Source organism: Ixodes scapularis, unplaced genomic scaffold (assembly GCF_016920785.2).
Source record: "Ixodes scapularis isolate PalLabHiFi unplaced genomic scaffold, ASM1692078v2 PGA_scaffold2__306_contigs__length_199485367, whole genome shotgun sequence".
Taxonomy (NCBI): domain Eukaryota; kingdom Metazoa; phylum Arthropoda; class Arachnida; order Ixodida; family Ixodidae; genus Ixodes; species Ixodes scapularis.
The window spans coordinates 40966413-40993331 of NW_024609857.1; the positions used below are offsets into that span (position 1 = coordinate 40966413).

Below are 26919 nucleotides of genomic sequence, written 5' to 3' on the forward strand. Positions count from 1 at the left end.
GGCAACGGCAGCGTACGAAGTTTAGCATATCTAAAAAAAGTATTAGTACAGTGCATTTACTCTTCCTTCGTCAATCCTTTGGTATAGACCTCGTTACTGTTTGCAAACATGAACTGCCGCTTGCGTCCCAAGGGACTTCCGCTCGCAACGTTTTTGCAAGCCTTTTGAACTTGCTTAGTATGGTCACCAGTGATAGAAAGCATAAATGTAACACGGACTACAAAGTTGGAGATTTAACGAGGGCCTTCGGCTGTACATTATTACATCTTGGAGGAGGCAATTTGGTTTACAGGAATACTCGAAACGTGTTAAGAGATCTCTCACTCCTTCAGTCTTTTGGCGTTCACCTGGAGAATCGCTGGTTAAATGTTTCATCGACGTTTCAAGCACCGGTGTTAAGGTGGCCCTTGCTCATTCTTTTTATGAACCGGAACTTCTCTGGGACGTCAAAGGCTGCAGTACCACCTGGTGGCGTTTGCCATAGAAAGGGTCTATTCGCAAGTCCAGCGCGCCGCTCGCCCTCCCGCGGATGACGGAGAACCAGAGGAGCGGGGACGGCAGCGGCGACGGCGGCGCGGAAACGGTGGCAGGGACTGTCGGCCTTGATGCGTGAAGCCGTTTTAATAAAAATGTGAGCGCGTTAAAAAAGGAATTCTTGTTCTGCGCCATGCAACAGCCTTGCACAAAGGACCGAAAAATATAATTTCATTAGGGACTTTTCGTGTATCGCATACGCTGCGGATTTCTGGTCTTGTGCATGGCCGCCAGCTCAATCTGTGCTCAACATGAACTCCATAGTGCGGTCTATGGAAAGTCTATTTTTTGCAAAAAGCAGGAGCAAACTCGTTGCGCAAAAGTAGGTCGAGCAATACAAATCGGGAATGGGTTCGCGTTTTAAGGCCGTTACAAGGAACATGACCTTTTATTCCAAGCACTTTAGAAAGATAGAATACCCGTACTTGCTTTCAGGTTTTTACAAAGCAAATAAAGAAAATTTCGAAACATTTTAAGCGCGTCTGTGTTAGCCAGCCGTTTGTGACGAGAGCTTACAACGCGCAGTTTTGGCCAGTTGGACCGCAATGTTGCAAATAACACGGTACAACAAATGTACGGTATACAAACATTTTTTTTTGATAGAGCATAAACAAAACCCCTAAACACGCCGATTGTGTTAACAGGCAGTTTTTTTGCATAGCGTACGACACCCCTAAACTTCAGTTGGACGTACAGCGCACTGGCGTTCAACGGGAGCTACCAACTTTCACGAGCGGCTTGATAGCCGAGTTGTGCAACTTATTAAAATAACTTAAGTGTAAATGACTGTAAAGAAAAAAAAAGAAAGTAATCGGGGTTTTCTTGGCCCTACTGCAAAACCTCGGTGTTTTTTGTTTTGTTTTTCGGTACTGTTTGATGCATACTTTTGCTGTTTCATATCTTATATTGCGCCGTCATCAAGCCTCTCGTAAAAGTTGGGGCCGTCAGTTTGATGTCAGTGGGCTGCACGGCGAACTGAAGTTTTGGAGTGTCGTATATGTGACAAAGAATGTAAGGACTAAAACATTTTTTTTTATATAGTGATAAGCACGGCAACACTTCTGGCGCGCACTGAAAATTGTGCTTCAAAGGCGCAGCGCGAGCTTGCGGTTGTAATGCTACACCGCACGATAGCGTGCGGTAATAAACTTTTTATCAATAACCATAGAGCAGTTTGATTACGTGTTGCAATACACTAAAACCGAGACGGTGAGCAGCGATTTGAGAGGCTGTGACGCGAAGACATAAATACTGTGTATTGCTGATCTTCCGAAGCTTGACGGACACCGTTCGCGGCTCTCTTTTTAGAGCACTGATGGCCAGGTAAAGCGCCAAACATATCTTCATCACTCTCAGAAATATTCTGCCACAAACAGTAACGTGGCCGGTGCCTAAAACGCGCTCGCTCACCACAAAGGTTCGCAATTTGAGGTTTCTGCGACTTTAAAATATCAGCATGCTCGTGTTCATAACGTACATCGGCATCTCCGTCACCTGTTATATGATCCCCCCCTAACCGCTTCGCATTTGTAGACAAATAAATCATTTTTAGCGCGCTGAACAGCCTCAGCGAGCAGGCGCACGGGATATCCTGGAGAATCTATCCCCGTCTCTTCCGCCATCTTGGAACTACCGCCCCGCCACCTATAGGGCGTTGGAGTTCCGAATAGTGCAGAGGGCAATCGTTGCAGGTGATACCACAGCTTTGCTGGCCAACCACCTTAACAACGTGAATTGGAGCCCCAACACTTTGTTTATATTGTTTGTATTTCGTGCACCGGAGTTTTTGCATGTGCTTCGATTGCTCTTTTTATTTTTTTATTGCCCTTCAAAGTGTATTTGTGATTCCCGCTCCTATTGAAGTCCTTAATTTCTACTAATAGTATGACAAATAAGTAAATAAAACAAATAACAATGAACTTCATATGCCTAAGCAACCTGACGTCGATCTACCTTATTTTGGTTACACAGGTTACATCTGTAAAGGATAGATTTAGCCAGTGCAATATTACTGTTTGCTTGAGGTCTTGAACGTCCATCAAGCAGCGGTAACATAGGGCCGAAACGTGGGCCTCAAACGCTCAGGGGTGAAGATTGGGCCTTAGATCCGCGGCTTGACCGAATGGGATATCGATGCGCTAACAAATTCGATCAACCCACTCCCTCCCCCCCCCCCCCCCCATGCATTCCTGCCCTTGTTGCGCAAGTTTATCATCACCGAATTAGTTGAATCTCAAGTTGACAACAATTCTAACCAATCAGTCATAAGCAATCACGAATAGCTCCTATCCATCATTGTATACTATCTCTGGCGGAACACGAAGAAGTCGGTGGTATATCATTCGCAGTGTACCTTGGCATTCCTCGTGCCACAATTTTATCAGAAAACATTAAAAAGGACTAAAACTTAATACTTAAGTATGCCCGTACAGTTTGAGTATCCTTTCGATACTCAATAATCCGGAGGCTGAGAGTCTTGAAGTAAAGATATATATCTTTGTTGAGGGCCCTTATTTTCAAAAGTTTGGCAAGTCCAGGAAACAAAACTGAAACACACGAAAGAAGGCAAAGTGTTATACACGAAACAGAAATATCTCGAAACTTTCAAATTTAGATTTGTTTCACAAGAACAAGATAGAGGGGCCACCTGACACGTCAGATCATCTCAGTAAATGTCTTATAATAATAATAATAATAATAATATAACGTCAAAATATCCGCGACGATGGCTGTGGACATAACCCTCGCATGGGCAACTCGGACACCAAACCACGTATACGGTTGAAACTTCGTAACTACCACTTCCGGCATATTGGCTCTTAATAAATGGAGACGGATATTTCGAGGTACAACCACGAGTGCTACGTGCATACTTTTCATCCTTCGAACAATCCGGCATTTATGGGCAGTTTAAGACGATAGCCACTCATTCTCGCGAAGGTTTTTTACCTTGATGTAGAAAACGGTTTAGTAAACTTGATGTACCGTGCATTAGATTTCGAACTGGCCACGTGAATAGCCAAAATAACTGAACGATTGACAGTAATGTTACGCGATGTCTTGGATATAAAGGAGCGTTGTCAGTGTCTCAGCCTCAGAAGTAGGGGGTCGTCCGGGATCATGGATCGACAACCAAGCCGGCTTACGGATTTCGTCCAACGAATACTGCGTGAGACCGATGGGTGGTGTTCCAAAGTAAGAAAGTTAGAACAATCGGGCATTTATGGGCAATTAGACGATCAAACGTCTAGTATGAAGCCTGAGGTCACGTGGCGTAAAATTTTCAGCTAAATTTAGCGGGGAAACTGTGGGAAAAAGGGAAGGTGTAGAGGAGGAGGGGAGGGTAGGGAGGAGGAGAATGGAAGGAGGAAGAGTAGGGGAGGAAAGAGGAGGAGAAGGAGGAAAGGAGGGAAGGACGAAGAGCAGAGGAGAAGTAGAGGGTACGGAGGAGGAGGAGAGGCATACCCTCCCCTCCGTACCCTCCCCTCCTCCTCCCCAAGAGCTGCGCTCTAATTTCGCGTTACAGAGACGTCTCATTTTTTTACACTGCATTTATAAGGTTAAAAGGATGCTGAACCGAAATCTGGATTCCCCAAAACACGCGGCCGAAAGCGTGCAACGGGATGCTACAAACACCAAAACATCACTCAAACAGCGATATCTCGAACGGATGACCGTATTTTAAAAAAAAAAGAGGCGCATTTGGCAGGAATGTTGACGTCATGTTTCTCCGAGAAGGAGAGGGAACGGCCTCGCGTCTTCTCCGCCTCGCGGCCTTGAGGGAATGAAGCGAAAAGAGGAGGAAACAAGTATCTTGACGGTCACGCGGCTCGTCGGCCTGGTTCCACCTCGACTTCTTTTTCCAAAAATACGGCCGTCCATTTGAGATATCGCCTTACTAGTAGTGTTGTAGGGATTGTAGCGTCCCGCCTACATATCCAGCATAGTATTTTTTAAATCCAAATTTCGGTTCACCATCCCTTTAAACGATTTACTCGGAATTTCTGTTCGAAAGTGCCACAGGAGCCTGAAACCCTCGTTTCTTATCTGAAAGTGTCGGGGATTAAAACAAAAATATTTTTTTTCTCTAATATAAGCCAGCTGGCGCGGTATGACATGTATTGAGCTACTCACAGAACAAGACAAGTCGCAGCGTTATCTTGCCTCCGAAGGCTTGCCTGACTTTAGTTACAAACTCATTGGTCTCAGTGTGCGAGTCCAGTCGGGTGCTGAATGCGCACCTCGTAATTACATCCAAAGAGTAGTTTCCGTAAAACCTGCAACCAGTGAGAGAAAAATATTTGAGGGATATTATTCGCATCCGCTAGAACTATAATAATTCATTAGGACTTTTAAACTGAAATTCGTTCGTTCTTCCCCATACAACAGAAGGAAAGAACGTATTTCTGAAGGCAAAATGTTAAGGCGGGAGCTGCAGGGGATTCACATCAAGCGTAGATTGCAGATTGCTTGGAAACTGCGCAGAAGAGTCCGATCAGGTACAGATCACCAGGTGATAGTCTTCACACAAATGCAAGTTTTATTAAGTTCAAAGACAGAACTAGGTTTCCCTATGTGCATGTCATATGAATCGAAATAAGTTTTTACGTATTCATCAGTTATTTTATCTGCTTCCATCCCTGAACGATACACTTCGTTATCCCTTTGCGTAACTGTACACGCTCTGAACTGTTTGTGAAGTAATACAGAAGCCGTCATTTTCTCCAAGTTATTCTTACCGGGAGCCACCCAGTTCCACTGATCGTAATATTGCCGCGCGCGCAGCTGGCCAAATAGGCAGCGCGTCCGTGGCCGAATGGTTATCGTGCTTGGCTCGCAAGCAAAGGGCCGAGGTTCGATGCCTGACTGAGGATGCACGTTTTTGTTGCTGCTTCTGTAAATGTCGCGTTTTGGTAAATTCGGAGCGGCGCAGGCGTCACGTAGTACTTGGACGGGGATCACGTGGTTTTGTTGACGATGGCCGGCAGTGGTCTTTTGTGGTGTGCGGGGTCCGGCATGACGGCGATTGACGTGTGGTTCTACAAAGCGCTTGTGCATTCGATGGTGCGAGGATTACAACGGACGGTACGACATTCGTTTGTGACCGTAACAGAAGTCGACGTGTGAAGTATTTCCAGTGCTTTCACGAGATCGTTCATCTCACGGCGATGAATCCGCTAAGCCTAACCTACGAAGGAACAGCTCGCAGAGCTCGCCGCTGTTCTACCGGGTCTTGTGGTCGCTTCAAGAAATTTTCAGGTTTGGTAAAAGTGCGTTCAAAGGTTTGTGTTGTAAAATAAACAGAGAGCCGAATATAATACACTGTGATTTGTGTCACATGGTGATATGTGCTAAATCCTGCTTGCACGATATTTCGCCGTGAAAAGAATGCGGTTTGTTAACCATTTTATATTTGCCTGCTCTGCCGTACGCATGACCGGTATCGCAGCGCGTTCAAAGTCAAAAACGCGATGAGTTGACAGCTTTTTCCAAACATTGGCTTTCGTTCAGTTCTGCAAAAATCAATTCACATACTGCTGTTTTCTTTTTTTAGAGCGCAGCTCTTAGGGGCCCGTTCCTGGCTTGAGCGGCGTCGGCGTCGGCGTAACCAAGGTCACCCCAAGGTCACGCGGCCCCAGGGTCATCCCAAGGTCAGGTGACCCCCAAGGTCACCCCCAAGGTCACGTGACCCCCAGAGGTCACGCGACCCCTCCCCCAGGGTCACGTGACACCAAAAGTCACGTGACCCCCCCAAAGTCACGTGACACCCCCGAGGTCACGTGACCACCCCCAGGGTCACGTGACCCCCCGCCGAGGTCACGCGACGACCCCGATGACGTCAACGTCACTGATGACGTAACCGGCATCCGCATCGTCATCGTCATCATCACTGATGACCTCACCGGCATCCGCATCGTCATCATCACGGATGACGTTATCAGTGACGTCACTGATGACGTCACCGACATCCGCATCGTCATCGTCATCATCGCTGATGACGTCATCGGAGTCCGCATCGTCATCGTCACTAATGACGTCATCAGTGACGTCACTGATGACATCATCGGCATCGTCACGTGACCCCCAAGGTCACTTCACCCCCCCCCCCAGTACCCTTCCCTCCTCCTCCTCAAGAGCTGCGCTCTAATTCGGTGTTACAGGGAGTTGTAAACGGCTTTTTTTAGACGCGGATGCGTAAAACAATTTACGTCACAATTGTTATTTCATCACGTTGCGAGCGTAAATTTTTTCAATCGTCCACCGTATACAGTGGACGATTGAGATTTTTTTTTTTTTTTACAACGTATACGTTGTAAAAAAAATTAGTGCATCTGTCAATGTTAAGAATTTTTGCTTCCGTGACTGGTCTGAGCACGCCAGAGCGCTCTGAACCCAGCAGTTGTGATCGGCTAAAAAAGATCCCAAGTAGCTCTTGCGACGAGGATGGGGCGCTCTGCTGAATTATGGTCAGAGGAGAGGCGACCACCCGAATTCGCCACTAGAAACGTGACTCTGAATTGAACGTCTTTAAGGAACGCAGTGAAGTGCTATCCCTGCCTTATATCTTCTTTTAAAATGAGTCGAGTTAAGGGTTTCCGATGATGCTTAGCAAGTTTCTAATTTGAAACCTACGTTTAATTTCGCTAATTAAACGTTAATTACTAAATGTAGTTAATTACTTAGCTGATTTGTATACTATCGCAATACTTCACGTCTGCCGTGACTGGCAATTTATTCTTGGAAAGAGTTAATCTGTTTTCTCAAGCACCCTATTGTTATCGAATTTTTAAAAGCATTCGATGATACACCCGGCAGAGAATATTATGTGTCCTGTCGGGAGAAAAAAGCACAAAGACGAGCGAATAAAGATTTCTTCTTACTGTTTGAGGTCTAGTTCTCCCTCTTTTTCGGCTGTTTCTTTCAAATGTTCAGCTGTTTTCCGAGCACAGTCAGCGATCAAAAAATACATCTGTAAGAAATTGGTTTGTGAGTTGGAAATAGAATATTTCCTGTGAAAAAAAAGCACAATTCGTTGTTTGAAATATCAGACATTGAAATGTGGATGAACCGACAACAAAGTGGTCAAACAAAATAGATCCTAGTTATTCATGGACAAAAGCATAATACTTATGTTGTAGACAGAATGCTAAAAGTTTGCCCGTCTTTTGTCAGATGAGTCGTTCATGTTCCAACGAGGAAGGCACGCCTCTCTTAAGATTGAAGCATTTTGCTCTTTAAAAAGCCACTGAAAAAAACAACAGTCTGGTTGGGACACGCGTGTCAAAAAAGGAATATTCCACGATTTTTTATATTTTTTTCACCAATATTGACGGCGCGATATTTATTTTGGTTGCGTCTGAATGGTGGGCGAAAAGTCCTTGACGGTCACGGAATGGCCATACGCTCTTCCAGCTGGGCGAGATGGCCATGCACTCTCTCCGCCTCAACGTGGTGACCACAGCTTCGTACCTCTTCTCCAAGCGCCTGAAATGCCGAGTGAGAAAACAAGTGGAAAGGAGGTGACTTCCGACTACACTGCGTCTCGCGCTGTCAAAATTATGCGACTTTTTTTTTTTCGCGTAAAAATTATTTTTTGACACGCTTGTCCCAACCAGACTGTTTAAAACAAGACATTTTCTTTTCAGTGGCCCTTTAAGTTGATGTCTCTCTGTCTCACTCGGTTGTTTGACTCGAGACACAACGAAATCTCGCTCCTATTGTCGATTCCGCGTTCATACGACTTTACCTCACTACTGTGTAAAAAAAAACAAGATTTAACATTCTAAAGAACGATTAAACTTTTCCTTATGCTTCTTATTACAAATTACACCAGAATGGTGACTTCGCTTGCACACTAATATTACAAGGTGTTCAATAGTGTTTAGTATTCTCTCCTTGCGGTGTCATTCTGGCTTCACAGAGGATCAGAGCGGAATATCATGTGACCATCAAGATATTGTAAAAACGCAGGTGGCTTTGCCATCTTTCAGAGAGGATACCAGCCATGTAACCATAGATAGATTGATGCAGTCGATAATAATTAGGAAAAATAATCTAGACCAGATTAACATTCTGTACAAGGACTAAGAAAACTAAAAGGTTTACTCGGAAGTTGTAGTGTGCGTTAGTGTTAAAGGAGATTAGTCACTCGCATTGCACATTATAAAACACGTGTACATGAATGCACCGTAAATACATCACCCGAGCATTTTAGGGAATTACACGTGCACGACCCAACGCGTACATAAAAATAGTGGAAAAATATAAAAGCCTCAATACGAAATACGTAAATCAGTCCTTTTAGTTTTCACATATATTCTCAACAAATGGAAGGCCACGTAGACCTAAAGCGCGAGGCACTTTTGTATAGAAGCTAAACGACAAACGGAAATAGGAGCCACGGTCTCGAGTTCTTCCAAGTGCTCAGTCCGTGGGGGCTAAAAAAAGTAGTGAAATGTAAATGACAGGAAAAAAACAAAACACAACTATTTGACCAAATGAATTGACCAAGTTTGCCAGGGGGGGGGGGGGGGGGTATGTAGCGTGCATTTGATGATTCATATGCCGGGACAACCGTGCTGGCGCAAGTGCTCGTAGCTAGAGCGCGGCGAGCCTAAGCTCTTGCGCCAGCATGGTTGCCCCGGCATATGAATCATACAATGCACGCTAGAATATCTTTAAATAAATGATACATTTTCATTAATCTCGAATAATGCCGGAAGTTCCCAAGCGAATATCAAAAACCTTGCATGGAATATATAGGTCAATAGTGACAGATGGGCCAGTTGGTACATGACTTATTTTCACAAAATGCGCCGCAAGACGTCAGAGTAAGCGGAACAACACGAAGCGCTACTTTCAACTGAATGTTTATTGAAAACACACTATTTATATACCCCAATTGGGCTTCTCAAGTAAGAATTCAATTTCTTTGTCTGTCAGATGCACTGACGGGCACTAATGCGCTTGTCATCCCCCTGCATTCTAATGTTAAATGACTCGAACATCTCTCTCGAGATTTTACTTCTCAGCTTTCCCAGAATTTTTGTTTTTTTTTTTCCAGTTCCGGGGCGCAAGCGCATCTGTCGCAATGAATAGCTAAATTGCCCGAGGGGGAATTCCTTACTGATAGCGCGTGCTCTCCTGCCCTTTCATTAACGCATCTGCCCGTTTGGCCCACGTACCCTTTTCCGCATGTCATTGGAATTTCGTATACGACCGAAGATGCGCATTCCACGAATTTTCTAAAGTGCTTCTTTCTGCAAACGTCACCTCCGTCTTGTTTATTGTTAATTCTTTGGCACAGGCTGGACAGCTTTTCCGGGGCCGAGAACCCAACCGGCAAATCAAAGTGTGCCGCCACTTTTTTTAGGTTGTGTGAGACCTTGTGTATATACGGTATAACAGCGGGTCTCACTCTCCTCCTGGGCTCCTGTGCTTCCTCTTCTTTCCTTTTCATCTTAGAAACAAGTGTATCAGCCACCTCTTGAAGAAAGCGATCAGGGTAACCTGACGATTTGAGGCGTTCCACCTGGTTGCAAAAACTACTTTTCACGGCGTGCTGGCACGACTTGGCCAACGATGCCTTCAATAGGGAGGAAGCGATCCCTCTCTTAACCAGCTTAGAGTGTGCTGAATTAAAGGGCAGGACCGTCTTCTTTGAGCGTGGTCGGTACTTCCAGCACACGTGCTCCTCTTGAAAATCTAAACTTAAATCCAGGAATTGCAGCTTTCCTGACGCCATTGTTTCGTGAGCGAGCTTTAGTCCTCGCGAATTTAAAAAGAAAATTCCGAGCACTCTTTTAATGAGATTATCATCCAACACAGTGGGCTGCGGTACCAGCACCAGAAAGTCATCCACGTATCTTAGTATTTAACATCCCCCTTTTCCTTGAGACTGCTGAGTACTTCCCGGCCAAATCGCGCCAAAAAAATGTCGCACAGTACGGGGGCGACTCGTGACCCAATGCAGATCCCATGCTTCTGAACATACAAGTCACTTTCAAAAGACACAAAGGTAGAATCCAGGTAACATGTGAGCAGTTCTATAAATGAGTCCACACTAAGCCCCACTAGAGTTCCTAAACGCAATCTCGTCGTTACGCTCTATGCACTCTCTAACCGCAGAGAACAATTCATCATGCCGTATGAAATAAAACAAGTCCCCTACATCGATGGAGAACCCGCCCGAGTAGAAAACATCAGCAGACAAGCACTGGACGGCCACCTCTGAATTACGATTCAGAAACGGATCGTTTAAATCAAGACCCGCAAGCTGCTTGCCCAAGAACCCCCTGACTTCACGTTGCCATGAGTCCCTTTCCGACACTATCACCCTAAATGGAATATTAGCTTTATGGGTTTTGACAGTGAAAAACACTTCCAGGCTAAGCTTCTTGGAAGCCTGAACCCTTTTCGCCAGGCTGTTCAATTCAAGACTTTCACAAATTTGCTTGGCTGCTGTCTTAATCTTGATAAGTGACACAATTTCACCTTGCCTGAAGTTCTTGATAGCCGCCCGCGACTTCTCCCAGAGGGGGAATTTAGCAATGAATAGCTAAATTCCCCCTCAGGCAATTTAGCTATTCATTGCGACAGATGCCCTTGCGCCCCGGAACTGGAAAAAACAGAAATTCTGGGAAAGCTGAGAAGTAAAATCTCGAGAGAGATGTTCGAGTCATTTAACATTAGAATGCAAGGGGATGACAAGTGCATTAGTGCCCCGTCAGTGCATCTGACAGGCAAAGAATTTGAATTCATACTTGAGAAGCCCGATTGGGTATATAAATAGTGTGTTTTCAATAAAAATTCAGTTGAAAGAAGCGCTTCGTGTTGTCTCACTTACTCTGTCCTTGTCTTCCGGCGCATTTTGTGAAAATAAGTCATGTACCAACTGGGCCATCTGTCACTATCGACGCAGTTTATTTCTTCTACATCGGGCTCTGTATTAACTCTTAACAGTAACAAACCGTCTGTGGGAATCCTGCATGTCAATCTTCTAGCAGCTTCCACCTGCAGGGCGAGGAATTATGCTTACGCTATACGTACGGGACGATACCCACCGGAAATAACAGGGCTGTTCGGGGGTATGCTACCGTGGGCGGGGCACGCAAAAAGGATGTGCCGAATCATGCGCTCAGAGATGTGGAAACAAGTCGGATGGTATCGAGACTGTCTGCGGATGTGGTGCCACCAGTCAAGTCCCAACGAAGTCCCAACGAAAGGTCTGCTGAGAAAGCCTACGGGGAACACCTTCGGCTGGCTTCGCAAGTGACGGAGTTCATGTGGGAGAGCCTCAGGGCTACCCTACCCAAGAAGAAGAACGTATACGCGCTCCAGCTCCCAGCCCGGTTCTTTTCTGATGGAAGCGTTGGCGCCGAAGAGTGTGACAGATGTGCTCCAAAGAGGACCCAAGTACAGTCTCCCACCGAACCCCAACCTGATTGAGAAGCTGTGCATTGCAAGAGCTCTGGTAGATAGTCACGCCACAAGAAAGAGAGAGGTGCATCTCGGAGGCCGTCGACGTCCTGAGATAAAAGTCGGGCGGGCAAAAGAAGGCACCAAGGACGGGACCAGTGGTTTCTTACTTTCAAGAGGACAAGTTCAAGCTCCTGACCGCCGATAAGGAGGGCGGCTTCGTCGTTATCTGTGAGGGCCTCTTCGGGGAGAAGTCACGGGCGGCTATCCAAAAGAACTTCAGGCAAGTTAAAAATGTGTCACTTAACAAGATCAAGACAGCGGCCAAGCAACTTTGTGAAAGTCTTGAATTGAGCAGTTTGGCGAAGAGGGTTCAGGCTTCCAAGAAGCTTAGCCTGGAAGTGTTTTTTTACTGCCAAAACCCATAAAGCTAATATTCCATTTAGGGTGATAGCGTCGGAAAGGGACTCATGGCAACGTGAAGTCGGGGGGTTCTTGGGCAAGCAGCTTGCGGGTCTTGATTTAAACGATCCGTTTCTGATTCGTAATTCAGAGGCGGCCATCCAGTGCTTGTCTGCAGATGTTTTCTACTCGGGCGGGTTCTCCATCGATGTAGGGGACTTGTTTTATTCCATACGGCATGGCGAATTGTTCTCTGCGGTTAGGGAGTGCATAGAGCGTAACGACAAGATTGCGTTTAGGAACTCTAGTGGGCTTAGTGTGGACTCATTTATAGAACTGCTCACATGTTACCTGGATTCTACCTTTGTGTCTTTTGAAAGTGACTTGTATGTTCAGAAGCATGGGATCTGCATTGGGTCACGAGTCGCCCCCGTACTGTGCGATATTTTTTTGGCGCGATGTGGCCGGGAAGTGCTCAGCAGCCTAAAAGAAAAGGGGGATGTTAAGATACTAAGATACGTGGATGACTTACTGGCGCTGGTACCGCAGCCCACTGTGTTGGATGATAACCTCATTAAAAGAGTGCTGGGAATTTTCTGTTTAAATTCGCGAGGACTAAATTTCACTCACGAAACAATGGCGTCAGGAAAGCTGCAATTTCTGGATTTAAGTTTAGATTTTCAAGAGGAGCACGTGTGCTGGGGAGTACAGACCACGCTAAAAAAAAAAAAAAACGGTCCTGCCCTTTAGTTCAGCACACTCTAAGCTGGTTAAGAGAGGGATCACTTCCTCCCTTTTGAAGGCATCGTTGGCCAAGTCGTGCCAGCACACCGTGAAAAGTATAGTTTTTGCAACCAGGCGGAATGCCTAAAATCGTCGGATTACCCTGATCGCTTTCTTCAAGAAGTGGCTGAAACACTTGTTTCCAAGATGAAAAGAAAAAAGAGGAAGCACAGGAGCCCAGGAGCCCAGGAGGAGAGTGAGACCCGCTGTTATACCGTAAATACACAAGGTCTCACACAACCTAAATAAAGTGGCGGCACACTTTGATTTGCCGGTTGTGTTTTCGGCCCCGGAAAAGCTGTCCAGCCTGTGCCAAAGAATTAACAATAAACAAGACGGAGGTGACGTTTGCAGAAAGAAGCACTCTAGAAAATTTGTGGAATGGGCATCTTCGGTCGTATACGCAATTCCAATGACATGCGGAAAAGGGTACGTGGGCCAAACGGGCAGATGCGTTAATGAAAGGGCAAGAGAGCACGCGCTATCAGTAAGGAATTCCATTTCGGGCAATTTAGCTATTCATTGCGACAGATGCCCTTGCGCCCCGGAACTGGAAAAAACAAAAAAATTCTGGGAAAGCTGAGAAGTAAAATCTCGAGAGAGATGTTCGAGTCATTTAACGTTAGAATGCAGGGGGATGACAAGTGCATTAGTGCCCCGTCAGTGCATCTGACAGACAAAGAATTTGAATTCTTACTTGAGAAGCCCAATTGGGGTATATAAATAGTGCGTTTTCAATAAACATTCAGTTGAAAGTAGCGCTTCGTGTTGTCTCACTTACTCTGTCCTTGTCTTGCGGCGCACTTTGTGAAAATATATAGGTCGTTTATTTTTTCTATCGCTTCCACCGAATTAAGTCGTCTGATGCAATTGTTCTAACGCTCAGAACACCAGTCTGCTTTCATCGAAGAATCAAAATAATACACGTGACTGTACAGTGCTCAACGAAATGACAAAGACCAAAGGAGCGCTTGACGTCGCTAGTCGAATTGCATATGCTCCGCTCGAGGAACACACACAATTGTTCTAGCGTATGCAGCTAGCATGCATACAGTTAGTCTAACGTAGAGTAACCATAGGGTTCCACCTTTTAATTACTCTAGGCATTACTCGAGTATCTTTATGTGATCGAGGCCACGCTCGTCGGTTTCGTTTCGTTGAGCGCTGTACTCGCAGCATTGCGTTTCGAAATGACGAGTATTGTAGGGAACGCTAAGTTACTCGTATTAAAAATGGCCCCATTCTGTGGCCACACGGGTTTCGAATCCTTTCTTTTACCTTTCCACCTGTTATTTGCCCGGAAATACACTCTTCATGTATGCGCGCTGCTCTGGGACAGCTGTGTTAATTCCGGCAGTCATTCTCGCAACACCTTTGATCTGCTCTTACCTCTAAGACGTCTAGTCAGTCCACATTTTGTAGCAATTTAGCAGACACCTTGTTTACGCGCACCATAATAATTAAATTCGTTCGACGCAAGAAAAAACAAAACATTAACACCTCTAACCATTACGGCAACCATAAAGAAATTAGGTTTATAAAAAAGATTTTGAACTGGGTTTATAAAATTCCAAAAGTTGTGAATCACGGCAAAAAAAAAAAAAAACATATTCTTGAAATTTGAAAAGGGTATGACCTAAGACGAAACGTTTGACATTTGATACATGGCTCTTGTAAAAGTTTATCTTTCTGGAAGAAAACCGAAACACTCAGAAAGTCAAGTAGGGTGTTTCTTTTTGAAAATTGCGCAGCATGTTTTAAAAGTAGACAACTGGAACGACGCTAAAAACGGCAGTGTTCTTTATTTTTTCTATTTTTTTTTTGTTCGAGAATTATTTAACATGAACGTGCGGTATTTCATTCAGGAAGAAAATAAATTCCACAAAAATAATCTAAAAAAAAAATTGGTCACCACCGCAATGACATGTTCCAATCGCCGACATGCTGGGCTCATAGGGTTATTATAATGTAGGCTAGAGGTTCAAGTGGCGTTACTGTGCTGTCGCAAATTGAAGCAGACAGGAAACCCGTCCAAAATTGATTTCCGGTAATGCACTTCTATGGGAAAAAGTGAGCGCATTTTCTCCATGCGCTCGATCATAAGAGCAAATATTCCGAATAATTCGTACGTACTAGGAAGCTTGGAACATTTCTGAGTCAGGCCGACGGAATAACTGGTAAGTTACGACGTTTTTCTTTCAAATTGATTGCATTAAAAATGGTGCTAAAACGGCTTCATACGTGTATTTATGTGCGCTGTTGGACACTGTTAGCGCGAACACGACGTCGGCGCTTTTCAGAATGAGGGATATACGTGCCAAACGAACGAAGGACTTCTCGGAATTAAGGGAGACGGCAAGAACTGCGCAGTAACACTGGATCAGTAACTCCCCGCGCATGAACGATCAAAATAAATTGAAGGCCACGTAATATATTCCGATTTTAAATGGGTAAGTACCGCTTTATTCTTTCTGCTCTGTGCGAACTTCTACGTTCAAAATATCACCAGGACGATCGAAACCTTTGAGAATAGGTGCCCGATAAAAGTTGCCCGGCAGAAAAAACAATACGAAGAGACACCTTTCATAGCCCACGTGCTTAATTATTTACGTTTTGAATGTTTTCATCCACTCATGCACGACGGGGTCATTTTCGCATAGTGACAGGACTGGCGAGCCTTGAACACACTCTATATTCCTTACGATTGTTATTTTGGTTTGAATCGTCGCTTGTTTTTACATACGTGCTGCGAAACACACATTTGGATTGAAATGTAGCGAAGTTAAACATCGTTCACTAATAAAGGCAAATGCGCCAACTAAAGTAATTACACTTTTACAATGTTAATCAAGGTACATACTATTCGGTACGACCCAAATAACCAAAGTGCTTCGTGTTATTTTCTGGCGAAGAGACAAAATGCACGCACGTTTTCCCATAGGAATGCACAGGAGCACCGCGAAAGTAAACCGGTTGCTGTCTGCTTCAATTTGCGTCACAGAAGTTGCATAGACACTAGCGCCAGTTGAACCTCTAGCGTACATTATAGTAACTTTATGGCTGGGCTACAAAAGCACCAAGCCTGACGTTCGTCCCGTTCTGCGTCCGTCGTCAAAATGTTCAAGGATGCTGTCCACAACCTCCAAAGGAGAAGGATGACACCTTGGAATTTCTAAAATTAAAAAAAAAACACACACACACGCTGGAACACACTTCTGACGAACGTCTAAGCTTAAACTTAGATTGAGCGCGTTGGTAATAGATTTAAAAATACGAAAGAGTTAGACAAAGAGGACGGACAGGACAAACATCTTTCGAAAGATGTTTGTCCTGTCCGTCCTCTTTGTCTAACTCTTTCGTATTTTTGAGTCTAACCCTACTTTATGCACACATGGTTTTCTGTTTGTTTTTCAGCGGAGCCTCGAGATCGAAAACGCTCTGCAGTCAGGTCTGGTTAATATGGTCTCCGTTAATATGAATACCCCACTATAGAGTAAAAATATTCGGGGACGAACTGGCTATACATACATTTTAGCCTCATTATCACGAGCAACTCACATTATGGAAGTTCTTTTGGGGAATGTAGCGTTAACTTTACATGACTGTATCCCAGTTGTAACCGCACAAACCTTGCGAAGCTTTCCCGTAGAAAACGCTGGGCTTGCTGCTGGGCGGATCCTCCTCCATTTCTCAGCAGGTGCAATGGTCAGCATGTTGTCCAAAAGTGGATCGAAGAAGTTGATAATCTGCGCATGAGATTCTCAATTACAACCGCCTCACCAAGCATCCAAAGGCTGTACAACAACGAAAGCCACAATTCGAGCGTTTCCGAGTTCATGCAATTGTTCCCTTGGACTTGCTCGCTCTCCGAGTGAAATTAAGTATAAATATAGAGGCGTGGTGAGCTGGGCTAGTAGGTAAGCATTATACATGGTTAAAGTCAGCGAGCAACCTGAGGAAACTGTAGATGGATACAGGAAAACACGCATAGTGTCGTCGGTAGCGCCACATCCTCAGTGAAATCTTTTTTTGCGAAAGTTGATTGTGCCATGGGAGATGTCCTTGGACTTCATGTGAAAAACGTGTTTCGCTATCTTGACGACGTTGTGCTTCTGCTTGACAATCGCCTGGGGAAAGATCTAGTCACCAGTGTTACGGATATTTTTTTATAAGCGTAGTTTTGGTCTTAGATTCACCTATGAAGTGCCCAAGGAAGGTGTCTTACAATTTCTGGACCCATCACCCTCACTTCAGACTAACCATTTATGCTTGTCCTCCCCACGTTCAATAAAGGGTATGTTAGGTTACTCCTCAGCGCACTAAAGAAATATTAAAAGAGGTAAATCTCTTTCATGTCTAGGATCAGCACTAAAAAGTCACGTCTAACCAACATTAATCACAGCTTCAGGTCTTAGATTGAGAGACTCCGGTCATCTCGGTTTCCGTGACTGGTGCGAAATGAGGTTGTGCGGTCCTTGGGTAAAAAAGTAAAATGAAAAGAAAGCAGTAAGCGCAATGTTGAGAAGAAATCTGTGGTAGTGGTTTTATACTTGCACAACGTATCCGAAAACTTAGAACAAGTCGCCCAAAGATATCAAGTTCCAGTTGTTTCTTAGGCACCTCAAAAGTGACCCTGGTTTGTTCCAAGCTGCACTTAAATTTAGAAAAAGTATCCCGAGTGTAATTTAAAAAGAAACAGGCTATAGAGTTTGTGCCTTGTACCTCGCGCGTGGTGTACAGCATTTCTTTAAAATGTGGTAGAACGTACCTTCGACAGACAGAAAGATGTATTAATGATAAGCTATATCAGGGGTGGACAGGCTGACCCGGCCTGAGAGCCGCAAACAAAACCACGAAACATCCAAGAACCGCAAGGGGGGGGGGGGGGGGGGGGGGGCGACGGCAAATTTTAGTTTAGAGCAATAAGCGAAATTCGAGCTACTTTGAGTCTATCCAAGTCAAAAGCAGTCCAACTGTACGTAAAGTAGCAGTAGCACAAGACAACCAAACCGCAACCTGTATTTCGATTTAAAATACGTTCCAATTCTCTTTTTGGGGAAGTATTCATACAACCGGGAGGGAGGCGGGGGTGTGGGGAAGGAGGGAGGGTAGGGGAGGGAGCCGTGAAGAGCCGCATGCGGCTCGCGAGCCGCAGTTTGGCCACCCCTGGGCTATATGAACACAGCGTGTCTATGAGGTCAAGTGGGGGGTCACTTGCCTCTACGCTGTCAAGCCTGCAGATGTAATCCAAATCTGGCCAGCACCGCTATCATCGGTCGATATAAGGAAAACTCTCGTGATACATTTACGTGGCGCATATTATACAAAGTCTGGGGGAGCACTGCTTGAGCCATCTTTCCGTTACACTATCTGAAAAGGAAGTTTTGGTTTTAAACGTTTTGATGCGCTAAAGCCATCTCCCCCTCGTGCCATGAGCCTGTTGATTCATCTTCTTTCTTCTCTTCTGGATGAAATATAGAGTTGTGAGTTCAGCGTCCGTCCTGTATTCTTCTACAGTTCGCTCACGTTGCTGGCTGACTTTGACCATGTAGGAAGTATCAAGTTTCACAGAAAGCACTCCAAAATAATGTTTTCGTTCCAATCAATATTTGCTTGTGTTGCGAGGTACTGGTACTGGCTAGTGCACACACTACGCGCCAGAATTAGTGGCACAAAACAATTTCATTTAGTGTGCGGTTGTGCACTGTAGAGTTGTTTTTAATTCTAAGTGCTCAACTTAGAATTACGTTTCTGGTAGTGCCTTCAGAAAGACTACTGTTTTAGTTCTTGTTTCAAAATATGTGCTTTATGCAATTTGCACAGTAAATTTGCGGAATTATCTACAGCGCGTGTCACTCGCGACTAATATTGATTCTTAAAAGAAATGAGATGTAAAATAAATAAATTCTTCTTTCAGCAGAAGGCCATCGACCGTAGCAGATGTCACGGTAGAAGTGTAAAGTGAATATTCGCGAAATAAGTGTTCGAAATCTACTAGTTAACTGTTTTAAATATGCGCGTTAACTGATACTTTCCCGAGCTTTGTTTCCGGAACTTAGAATATGCCGCAGCATTTTTTAGAGGTCATAAAACCAAAATGCTATGTAGCAAGGGTTGTAGTTGGGTGGCAGAGGCCAATGTCACAGCTTCTTTTTTTTCGTCCTGTTTCATCATCTCACTCTCCTCTACGCCTAAATTTGCCAGAGAATAGCGTGCAGCAAAATTCATATCGACAAATATTTTTTGAGCTCCTACCAACAACCTAGTGGCCTTGGCTGCAGTACTCTGTCATAAAGTCAGAAATATATACACTAAAATCAAACAAAAATGTCTTCGCAAACAAAAAAAGGCATATGTTTGTTGCATGCGTGTTATAGGGCAGATGGACAGCTCATCAGGATAAAAAGTGTATCGAAACTTGGGTGTCAGCCTGGATGGCACACAAAACCTCAACGCCATCAACAGCTGCGCGCAATCAACAGAAGCGCGCAGAACTTGGTGCTGAAAATGCATCTCTCTCGTAATTTTTATATCATCCAGTGACTCCATGCCGAAGTTAACCAGGAGAGAATATAGTTGTAAAAACTACTGCGGCCAAAGTTTCTATCATACAAAAGTCGTATCAACTTGCGCCGGATACTTTCAAGTAGGTAGCTCTGCGACATTGCCATAGAGTTCCATACCACAGACGTGAACTCAAGACGCGATCTCACAAGCGTACAGGCTTGACCAACACTCAGAGTGACGAAAGTTTCTCGTCATTCGCGAAATTTCACCCGGAGGGGGCAGTCCCTCACCAACAATCAGAGGACCATACAGGCCAAGATTCAAATCAGAATCTACAAAAGTACCACAATCCCGAACATGAAGCTCTCACCGTATATGTTTATAAAACAGTGTATTGTCAAAAAATGCCCTCTCTTTCGTCCTAGTAAGAAATATTACACCGTTTTTTTAGATTTAATTGTAGTCTATTTATGAAACACCATTGCTCAACGGAGCGGATGTCATTTTGCATATGAATAGAGCCATTGACATTTTCAACTTTACGAAACAATTTTAAATCATCAGCGAACATTCTAATTTCTGAGTTTTCAATACCCAGGACGGTAAATCATAAACAAATAACAAAAACAAGAGCGATCCCAGGTTAGAACCTTGTGGAATGGTTCGGATACACAGCTCTAACGTTATCTATCCGACTTCCGAATTATCTCTCAAACCATGCCCAATACAACGGGCATAATTCAAACTTTTTTTTTTAATTTCGAAGTATTTGGTGGTGAACGTCATCGAATGCCTTGGTCATGTCAAAATAAATCGTGTCTACATGACCCCGGTTAAATACAACAGGTCCACTATATTCGAGGAAAGCAGATACATTTGTTTCGGCTAATCTGCCTTTTAGAAATCCGTGTTATAAATGCGAAATTTGTTGCCTAAAATTGGCATGCAATCGTTCATAAACCGCCATTTTAAAAACCCTGAAAGGCCACAGGGAAGGAACACTGTACGGAAGTTATTAGCATCGTAATGATTCCCAAACTTAAATACTGGTATAACAACTGAAATTTTCGGAGGAGAAGGGAAGGTCCCATTTTTCAAAGACAAATTAAATACATGCCTCAGAAAAGGTTCAAACATTGCGGCGCATCCTTTGATAATAAAATTTGGAATGTCATCACAGCCCGTTGATAATTTTGGTTTCAACTTCTGCACAGAGCACATCACCTCATCGTCGGTCAATCTATGAAATGACAAGCGGTCGGCAAACTCTTCCATTGTGATAACAGTGGGCGTAATATGAGGTTTCGCATAGCAAGAGAAATTTGCTGAACGAATGCTTGGCACACTTCTTGGAGTTTATAACAGATCTCGTCGCCAGTTTTCAGCACAGCGGTGCTGGCCACGTCTTTAGTTTGTGACCATGCGTAACGCCAAGAGCGACTAGGTTTCGTTTTAAAATTATTTCCTTCATGGTTGTGATCATCCTCTTCATCCCGAGAATAAAGCTTCATAACTATTGCTCCGCAAATTGAAAATATCTGACACTAATACTCAATTTTTTTTTTGTTGTTTATTTATAACTCGCGGTACCGCTGCTTTTTGCGCATGTAATTCTTTAAGTCTGACGAAAACCAACTAGGAAATTTCGACTTCCTTGAACGGTGTTTGAGTATAAATTCTTCCCTTGTGCTGTCCAGTTGATAATAAAAAAAATGTAACACAAGAGTCGACGTCATTGAGGCAGAAAGGGAAGACCAATTATAGTTTCAAAGACGATTGTATAGGCCCAACGAATTTTGGTTCGGCCTGCTCTCGTTTTAGAAAAAAAGATAAAGTAAATGGAGGGTGGAACTTGCCGACAGGAACAAGTGCCTCACGCGTTTCATTCACATGAAATAAGGGCACATTTGATATCATTAAATCTAAAACATTTCCAGCACAGGTTTCTATTGTAATATGCTGACAAAGTCTGTTAAAATTGACGAAATCTGTTAGGCACTCTACTTTTCGACGTAGTGCATCGCAGTCATTTGGAGCAGAGTCCGTAATCCAGTCAACGTTTGGAAGATGGAAATAACCGTAGATGTGTACCTTGTATTTCGTAAAGTCAATTCGGTTTTCAAGGTCTCAATATGGTTGACAAAAGTACCAACATCAGAATTTGGCGGAAAATAGTAACAAACAACCAGGCAGTTGGTACCATCTTTCGCCGGTATTTCTAACCAAACGCATTCCCCATACGACCCAAGGTCCTTCCGCCTGAGCAGATTCAAATCAGACTTGCATGCTATAAGGGCCTACGTATCTAACCGATTCACTGTAGTTTCTGTCTGCCCTGAAAACGAAAAATTGATTTGAAAAATAGAAACTGCTTGCATAGGATTCAATTAGGCACGTTTCAGTCAAGCGAATGATATAACAATCACAAGCAAGTGCATTAGCAAAAAAAAGTAATTCGCTTTGGTGCGAAAACCTTTAGAATTTTCATAATACAAGTTATTTGTTCGTGCCATTGTGGGGTATAGCTGGGTCAGAAATATGCTCCTCAAAGTGCCGGGTAGGCGACAGTTTTACATAAAAAGGTCGAAAAACAGAGCCAGCAGTACAGACTAGATGTTTGTTTACGAGTTCAAGCAATTCCTTATGCAAAGAAATGTGGAAAGAACTGTAGTTTGGCGCACATGACGGTCTTTTCCTTAACAGCCCCCCGCTAGAAGCTCTCGAACACCTGAAGCAGTGGTGTCTGAAGCCAGACAAGAAACAAAGAGTCTCTGCCGACGGCTTTGATGCGACTTTTAGGACGCACTGTTTTGCCGTACCAATCGTGGACGGAGATCTCAATGTCTGCCTCTCCGAGTGGGATGGGCGGGGCTGGAACACGCGTTGACGACGTGCAGGAGACTTGGGTCGCGGAAGAAACAATTGGGTCTTGCGCCATCGCCCATGGCAGTTGGGGTTAATAGCTAAAGCGAAGCTCCCCGTCGATGAAGCGGTGCCTTGTTTCCTGATGGGCAGCACTTGGAAACCCGCTCTCTCCAACATTTCTTCGCGGTATTCAGATATTCGTGAATCCTCGAGAGGCGTGTCACTTTGTAGTGAAGCGATACATTATTAATTTGCATCTCGTAAGGACGGTGGTCGCCAATAGCAGCGCTTGGAAATTTGCTCTCCGAAGGACATCTTCACGTAGGTCACGCACTTCGTCGCGACGTGAGACTATGAGGTACAGTGCGCTGTGAAGTTGCACTTAACACGTAAAGTATGAGAGGATATGAAAGACAGATAAGGACATGACGTATACTTGCGAAAGCGCAGACAAACAACTGTTTATTTTCGTCTCTTCTTCCTTTTATATATACCCTCGTTTTGAAGGATGAAGATTGCCCGATAATTCACGGAATTGAAAATTAATGTCTTCGCGGGCCACCGTAGACATAGGTGTTTTAGAAAACGGAGGAATTATGGAGTTTTAGATGACATGTGTGTACCTGAGAAATCGTGGAAAGGACTGGGACGATTAATGTCTTTTCTGTCATTTGTAGACAGTTGACATTGGTGCTGTGTGTTTTCATGCTCTTGGCCTCCTGGAGCTGATGTTTGCCCTGTTATGCTGCGGGATCGTTTTAAGCAGTTATATTTTGTTTGTTTCAAAGCTATTGAGGGTTCACTAACGCACATGCCGTGCCTTCCGGAAGCCATGTGAACAGCTTCCATGATTTCACGCTTGGTCCTGTCTCTTGATCTATCTAAGATGGTTGTCGTTCCAAGGAGAGTTTCGCAGCTGTATTTTGCACAGTGTGCTGCGAGGTTACCAGGTGCTTGCAGCTGCCCGCACGCGTATTTGTGCTCTCTTAGTCTCTCGTTTCTACATTAGGTGCCAACAACATAGACACGCACAGCACCAATGCCAAGTCTCTACAAATGACAGAAAAGACATTAATCGTCCCAGTCCTTTGCACGATTTCTCGGCTTCATACGCGTCATCTAAAACTCCAGCATTTCTCCGTTTCCTAAAACACCTATGTATAGAGTTGCCCGCGATGTCATTAATTTTCAATTCCGTGAATTATCAGGCAATCTTCATACTTCAAAACAAACCTGTAAAGAATGAAGAAGAAGAAACGAAAAATAGGCAGTTGTTAGTCTGCGCTTTCACAAGTACGCCATGTTCTTATATGTCTTCCATATCGTCTCATAGTTTATTTGTTTATGTGCTAAGTGTAACTTGGCAGCACAGTGTACCTCATAATGTCAACCCAACCAGCCCAAATCCAAGCATTCGAAGTGAGACGTTTTACACTAGAAGCTCACAAACTTCGCGTATGATTTCGTCTAATCGAAACATCGCACCATCGATCATCTAAACGACATTCGACATCGGAGTCAGCGTTCACAGGGACCCTATGAGCCGGTGAATCCTCGAGGGGCGTGTCAGCATCGGCGGTGTCGGTGGTGCAGAGAAGCTCCGCTGCTGAACAATCATGTCTCTTCGTGCACATGGGCGCATTTGTAATTGCTCGTCCCGGTTTCCACGAGCGATTTCCTATCGCTCTGCCTTAACGTCTATGCCCTTGCAACGAAACCGCTTTTTACAAGCTGCAGAAGGCAGAAACTGCGACCTAATCGGTAGAGAGCCTCGCGCACACGCGGCCGTCTCGTCCGCCATCTTCATCTTGTCTATATTCGAACCAATTTAGTATGTTTTGATGATGAACAACAAATCTGACTGAAACGTGGCACCTAGGGCGTATCCCCAAGAAACTAATGAAACATTACGTAATTAGTTCGGTTACTGCCACCTTACACTGGTACCCTGACCAATCACAAGGGTCAATAACAATTTCCCGAAAGTAGAATTTCTTTATTTCGAGCGTCTTTTTAAAAATCATTATCGGGCGTACATGAAATTAATATTAGACGTACATGATAATATACATATGCAGTTGTGGAATGTGACTTTGCTCTAATGTCTCGGTGTTAGGGAGGGAATGTTATCAGGTTTATTTTGGCTACAAAAATGAGAATATTCGAAAACAAGTTTCAATAAGTGAAAAAAAAGCCCAGTAATCAACATCGGCGTATTAACGAGACCAACAACTTAGAAAAAGGCACGTATAGCACCATTTACTCAGGAGAAAAAGCCGTTGATGTCTGTGCCATTCTCATTACGAGAAAACATTTATTTTGTGGCACTGAGCCACTTAATGTTTGCTGTTTTTTTTTGAAAATTCACTGGATAGAACGAGGCGCAATGCCTGAAACCAATTAACTAACACTCTAAATACCAAACGTATGCATCGAAAGCGCTATACAAAACTTGTTCACTTTGTTTTTATTGCGTAATTTGCGTTCCAGTGGCAAAAGAGAAGACGTATCTCAGTATACTACAGATAGTTTGTGTTCCTTGACTACTACTACTCATCCTGTACTCTGTATATAGCGACTCACGTTAAATGAGCTCTTGTTTCGTGCACGCAACTGCTTGTACAGTTCAAATATTCCACTCACCCTCCTATTTGGCAAGGAAGGGAAGTCTTTGACGAGAACGAGCCTCACCAACTCGGGATCAGCCACGAAGAGCATGGGTTTCCCGTCCTCATAGGCACTACGTGTTAAACAAAAGCAGAGGGAAAACATGTTCAGAATTTAGCTAAAAAGGACAGTCAAGAATCGGGGAAGACTCACCCGAATACCTTGCCAAATCGAAGGTACCTGTCTTGATCCCTGAGATGGGACGGCTGAAATGAAAGCGAGGGAATCACCGTTAGCTGCAAGTAACAAAGACCCGTGCACGATGGAATGGTTGCGTCTCGGAGCTATGAGGTAATACGATCCGTCGAACAAAGCCGACACTTTTAGTGCAACTGCGCCCAAAACAGCGAGGCGATCGTCTCCTTTCAACGATCGGTTTGGACTCCCCCCGCGGCTCTCGATCGTGTCGGCCGCATCCGGCGGCACGTAATCCCGGTCTCCCTTTGCTGGTCGCCCCGACGACCACCAGATGCTGTCCAAAGTTCCCGATACCCCATGCAGCGCACGTACTTAAAATTACGTGCCGGTTCCTGATAATTGTTTTGCTCCAGTAAATATGTTGTAGCTTGCGATTTGCTTATTACTTCGACATCCACTCGAAAGTAAAAATATCTCTACGAGATCATACGCCATATTACGATGTAGCAAATTTGGGTAGGAAAATAAAATCTGCGCGCACCACTGTGAGATTCGCACGAAATAATAAAATACGCGATGATTTCTTGGAGGATTGGGGTTAGAAACACTATTTTAGGAGATATAATTCAAGGTCCAAGTAAATATTGATCTTTCATGCAATGAATTGTGATTTTTTCCCGTAGTAAATACTAAAAGAAACAAAAACATGTGCATAAGACCTATAGTGAACTTCCAGACTTTCTGGAAGTTCACGAAGCAACATACACGTGACGTTAGTCCTATCATCTGCTTACGTGCCTGTTCAGATAACGCCCCGGGTTATGTTTCATCACCTCATGAAGTTGCAGATGTTTTCGCTGATTATTTTGCCAAATGTTTCTCTGACAATCAGCAATCCGTTCTACCGGAGGATAAGGAGCTGATTTGTCACGATTTTTTGAGTTCTATAAGAGTGGACTCTCTTGATATTGCCGAGGCGATAAGAAAGTTAAAACCGAAGTTTTCTTCTGGTGTAGATGGTGTACCAGGTTTTGTTATCAAAGGTTGCGGTCAGTTGTTCATTCCTATTTTGAAGCACATTTTTAATATGTCACTCAGTTCAGGCGTTTTCCCTTCGCTCTGGAAAAAAGCAGTTGTTGTTCCTATCTTAAAAACGGTGACGCATCTGTAGTTGCGAACTACCGTCCAGTTTCTCTGCTTTGTGCTTTTTCCAAGGTTTTTGAGATTGTTGTGCATAGCAGGATGACTTTTTATTTCCGTCAAAAAATAACGCCCTTGCAGCACGGTTTTTTAAAGGGTAGGTTTGTGGAAACAAATTTGTGTACCTTTTTAGATTACTGTGTGCCGTTTGTTTTAAACAGAGAACAAGTAGATGCAATATACTTTGATTTGTCAAAAGCCTTCGATAAAGTGAGTCACGTGTTGCTTTTGTCCAAGTTGCATCTGTATGGTGTCTGTACAGAATTGTGTAACTGGTTTAAGAGTTATTTGTCTTTTCGATCAAATAGTGTTCGGGTCGCTGACAGTTATTCCAAAGAGTTTTTTTCAATATCAGGCGTGCCCCAGGGTTCAATTTTGGGTCCTCTACTGTTTTCAATTTTTATA

At 44.1% G+C, this 26919-nt stretch overlaps 1 protein-coding gene across 1 annotated transcript in view; it reads right to left on the reverse strand.

The window, feature by feature from the left end:
• Positions 1–2934: 2934 nt before the first annotated feature.
• Positions 2935–26919, reverse strand: part of LOC8027776 (cytochrome P450 3A25-like) — a 54847-nt gene continuing 30862 nt past the window's right edge. Inside the window, exons 3-8 of the mRNA XM_040222515.1 lie at positions 25330–25382; positions 25153–25249; positions 16767–16883; positions 7416–7504; positions 4669–4811; positions 2935–3080 (exon numbers count right to left, since the gene is read on the reverse strand). Coding sequence (XP_040078449.1) covers positions 2935–3080; positions 4669–4811; positions 7416–7504; positions 16767–16883; positions 25153–25249; positions 25330–25382 — 645 coding nt within the window. The remainder of the gene's footprint in view (positions 3081–4668; positions 4812–7415; positions 7505–16766; positions 16884–25152; positions 25250–25329; positions 25383–26919) is intronic.